Genomic DNA, 4,337 nt, shown 5'->3' with positions numbered 1-4,337 from the left:
AGTTTGATAACAACTAACTGTCCTGTTTTTACAGAGTTGTAATGGAAGTTTGATAACAACTAACTGTCCTGTTTTTACAGAGTTGTAAACAACACTGGACTCAAGTTGTAAACATGTTATAATATTTTTTTGTAAACAATTGTTGCAAATAATTGTTGACTTATCCGTGATACCAGAGATGATACAATATAACTAAATTAACACCGGTGATGTTGTTGATGAAAACGTCGATCGACAATGCAGGCTAGGTTGTCAGATATCGGCCAATCCTTGTTGATCAACCCACCTGTATTGATACTCTCTAGCGTATTTTTAGCCTCGAATATCGATTAATGCCAGACCTAGTGGGCTCGCGCTATCTGAGACACTAACATGTCTTCTACGTCACCAAAGCCTGCTGTCTACGTCACGAGGTGTCTATAAATAAGTGGGTAGCATTGATTTCTAGAACATAACACGACCTTCTGACAGCAAACAGCACTCAGTGGCGACTGAAAACATTTGCGTCTATCTCAAGACTTGGCCTGCTCTAAACTCAGTTGTGAACACATTGATCAGGGCTTCAACAGCTTCTAGCAGAACTCTTGTAGCCCAGTCTCCCAGCAAACAGTCACCAGTTCCGCCATGGCACCCACCGTGTCTGTAGACGCTAGATCAGCCGACAGGATCAACGGTTCTCACAGCGCCGACCTGCTGTCTGACTCCTTTAACGTCTTCGTGTCGTTGTGTGACGCCGACAACAGCTGCGAGACGTATTTCAGCTGTCGCGACAGCACGCCCAGCGTAAGGAGCGTCATCCCAGAGCCGTCAGACGCCTTTATGGTGAGTAGTGTATGTGTTTACAGCCCCCCCCCCCCCCCCCCTACGTCAGACGTAAGTAGTAGCCTGCATGTGTTTACAACATATATTTGAACACCGTTGAGTCGTGACACCACTTTAAGTAGACACGACTGAGAACACGTCTAGGCATTTAACACCTACCCGAGTCTAAAAAACCTGTTTTGTAATTTAATCTGTCTGTACGTCTATGTACGACGTCGATTTATGTACGCTTATAAAACTTCTGCTGGTCTCAATAGACGAGAAAGTAAACAGTCGCAGAGAGAAAAGTGAAAATAAAATAAATATAAAAACTTTACAAGAACAAACTTTCAAACACACTGTAAATAAAATAAATATAAAAACTTTACAAGAACAAACTTTCAAACACACTGTAAATAAAATAAATATAAAATCTTTACAAGAACAAACTTTCAAACACACTGAAAATAAATAAAATAAATACAAAAACTTTACAATAACAAACTTTCAAACACACTGAAAATAAAATAAATATAAAAACTTTACAATAAAAAACTTTCGAACACTGGAAATTTTAAAAAAATATACAAACTTTACAATAACAAACTTTCAAACACACTGCAATAAATAAAAACGAATTTGCTTTCTTAAAAGAAAGTGGTCGCTCACGACTTCTCTAACAAATTTTTTTACGACCAAAGTTTCATTAAAGTAAGCAATTTTGGTTTATTGTCTCTTTTTTTCAAAGCTCGTTGTCATAAAGTTTTTATTATTTGTTTTATTTTCCACGTTTTAATCTTTCGCTCTGATTGAGGATGTCACCACATATGCTACGACTAAAATATTTGCTTTAAAACCCGACAAATAGTTCACCGTCGATGGTTAGCTGATTATGCGATTGCTAGTATTTAATCTTGTTATCTCCTCTTTTATTATTGAATATAATAATTGTTTAATGACTAGTCTAATTACTGATTAGATTTAAAGTTGATACTCTTGCATTGACATCGGAGATGAATGTATCTGGAAAAGTATTAACTTACCGGTAAAAATTCAAATTAAAAAAATTTCCCCTTTTAAATTAGTATTAAAAACATGATAAATAGATTGTACAGTCAGGCTTTTGGGAAACGTCCATCCCTGCTATCGGCTGTCGGGCAAACGTCCACTCGAAAGTACACACATTGTGTTCACTTAATTAAAAGTTTCACTCTGTCTAAAGTCTTAAGTTTGGTATTGTGATCGTTTATTTTAGCATTTGCTATAAAAAATGCCATAAAAACGTGGACTGTTTACTTTCAATTCGTGGCCCAATAAAAATGTTTTGTATCCCTCCCACAGGAGGTGATGGGTAACATGAGACGTGAGTCTGGCAGCTCAACCGTGACGGGTCAACAACCTGCTGACCAGGTCAAGGTCACACAGACACCAGCTGACCGCGCCAAGGTCAGACAACAGCTTCCTGTCCCAGACAAGACCAGGCAGACGACACCAGGGGGCGCCACCTACCTGACCCCGCCGGAGAGCGAGGGGGTCAAGGCTAAGAGCAGACGACCAGCATCGTTTGGCGGCGCCGACCTGGTCAAGCCCCGGCAGGGCCGCAGGGCCAGCCACTGCGACAAGCGGGTCACCTGGGCCGACGAGAAGGGGCCGCACCAGCTCTTCTCCGTGCGGCTCATCAGGCCCCGGCTCTCTGTGGACACCGACACGCGGCTCAGCGGCACACCCGGACAGTCCATCTTACGTAATGCCGGCACGTCATAGCCGTCGTATGCCTAGTCCAATAACAGCCGACCACAAAATGGCCGACCGCAAAATGGCCGACCACTAAAATGACCGACCACAAAATGGCCGACTCCACCTAGAGAGCTGTCTGCTCAAACTGTGCCAAGGGCTGACAACAGACCATCGACTGCCAGAGTTGAGCCGTTCCTGCTGTTCTCTGGGCTCACGTGCCCCTGACATTGGTACCCACAATACCTTGCGAGGTTTGGATAGTCCCGGTGAAACGACAGCAAACAATAAGTACCAACTATTTTAAACGAACGTTGAAAGCATTTCAAAAGCACTTAAAATGAATGCTAAATTATGTTAACATTCAAAGTTAAGTTCTAATTTCATACAGAATTCCTCCAAGCATGTTCATATTGTCATGCAATTTTAAACACACCGTTTGTTTTTGGAACCACTTGAAATGTTCATAAAGAAAACTTTAAAACTAATTGACAGGGTTTGTCACTTTTGATTGGCTAGGGGCTTTATGAATACGTACCAATGATAATGATATAGTAAAAATGTTGATGTTTATCACGTGATGAAGTTGATTTTGACCAAGTTGATGTTTACCAATGATAATGATGTAGTAAAATGTTGATGTTTACCAATGATAATGATGTAGTAAAAATGATGATGTTTATCAGTGATGAAGTTGATGATGTTTACCAAGTTGATGTTTACCAAGTTGATGTTTACCAAGTTGATGTTTACCAACCCTGATGCTGTTGTATTAAAACCGCCAGAGCGTCATGTTCTACCCGGCAGATTAAGACAAAGCCTCACGCTAGTCACAAGTTGTATTGATTTCAAGCTAAAAATAGCTCAATCATTAATTATAAAATATCATCGACGTCTCGAGTGACGACATTTATAATTTGCCCCCCCCCCCCCACCCCCCACGTGGGTTCCTTCATGCCTGATTACACCCCTGTTCAGCCCCCGGCAATACAACCTAACCAGCGTACGGATATACTTATTAAAATCTATTTTTAGATGTAATTGTTACCAGTGCCTGCGAACTGCATCAGTGACTCGCATCAGCGACTCGCGTCAGTGCGTCATCTGTGCTATTTTTAGCCGTCATCATATTCCTGGCTCATGTATTCAATTGTCATAACTTATATAACATTAAAGAAAATTTTTTTCTAAAATTGTGTTAACTGTCAATTTTTAAAAATTATGTTCAATGTCAATTATTTAAAAATAGCTGGCTATATGTGGCCAGATAAATGTGGCGTCAGATAAAGAGACGGGATGTCATCTTCACTAGATGACATCTTCATAAGATGTCATCTTCACGAGATGACATTACATGGAGGGGGGGTCAAGTTGATCATGGTGGGGAGGGGGGTCGGTTTGAATATTGGAAGGGGGGGGTTCGGTTTGAATATTGGAATTATTTGTTTTAATGAAATACTGGCTTTCAAACTTGTCGCTTCTATCATAATCACGTGACTTACTCGTGTGGCACCTGACGTCAACAACCACCTACTCTCAGCAACCCGTCACCAACCCTGCCACCACAACCCATTAACTTCTAGGCTACCCTGTCACCGTTGAGCAGAAAAAGTCACAGGAAAAAAGTCGCAGAAAAAAAGTCGCAGTTTTTGCTATGAAAATAAAGCGGGAGTGATCTCCCCTAAACTTTCTCGTATGTTCTGATATATTATTGAGGGAGATGACACTTACTGTGCAATCGGGATATAGAAATGATTTTTTAATACTTCAAAAACAAATGTGCACCAAATGAACAATCCACA

At 40.7% G+C, this 4,337-nt stretch overlaps 1 protein-coding gene across 1 annotated transcript; it reads left to right on the top strand.

The window, feature by feature from the left end:
* The first annotated feature begins 443 nt into the window (after positions 1 to 443).
* On the top strand, positions 444 to 3,687 carry LOC131941605 (uncharacterized). Its single transcript, XM_059300930.1, has 2 exons — positions 444 to 822; positions 2,143 to 3,687. Exons 1-2 carry the CDS (start codon positions 625 to 627, stop codon positions 2,563 to 2,565), a joined length of 621 nt encoding a protein of 206 aa, XP_059156913.1. The 5' UTR covers positions 444 to 624; the 3' UTR covers positions 2,566 to 3,687.
* The last annotated feature ends 650 nt before the right edge of the window (positions 3,688 to 4,337 follow it).

The sequence above is a fragment of the Physella acuta genome, unplaced genomic scaffold (genome assembly GCF_028476545.2).
Source record: "Physella acuta isolate Inbredline_101_S28 unplaced genomic scaffold, ASM2847654v3 ptg000367l, whole genome shotgun sequence".
NCBI classification, from domain to species: Eukaryota; Metazoa; Mollusca; class Gastropoda; family Physidae; genus Physella; species Physella acuta.
The sequence above is the reverse complement of the archived record's forward strand: the minus strand, read 5'-3'. Positions and strand labels throughout refer to the sequence as shown.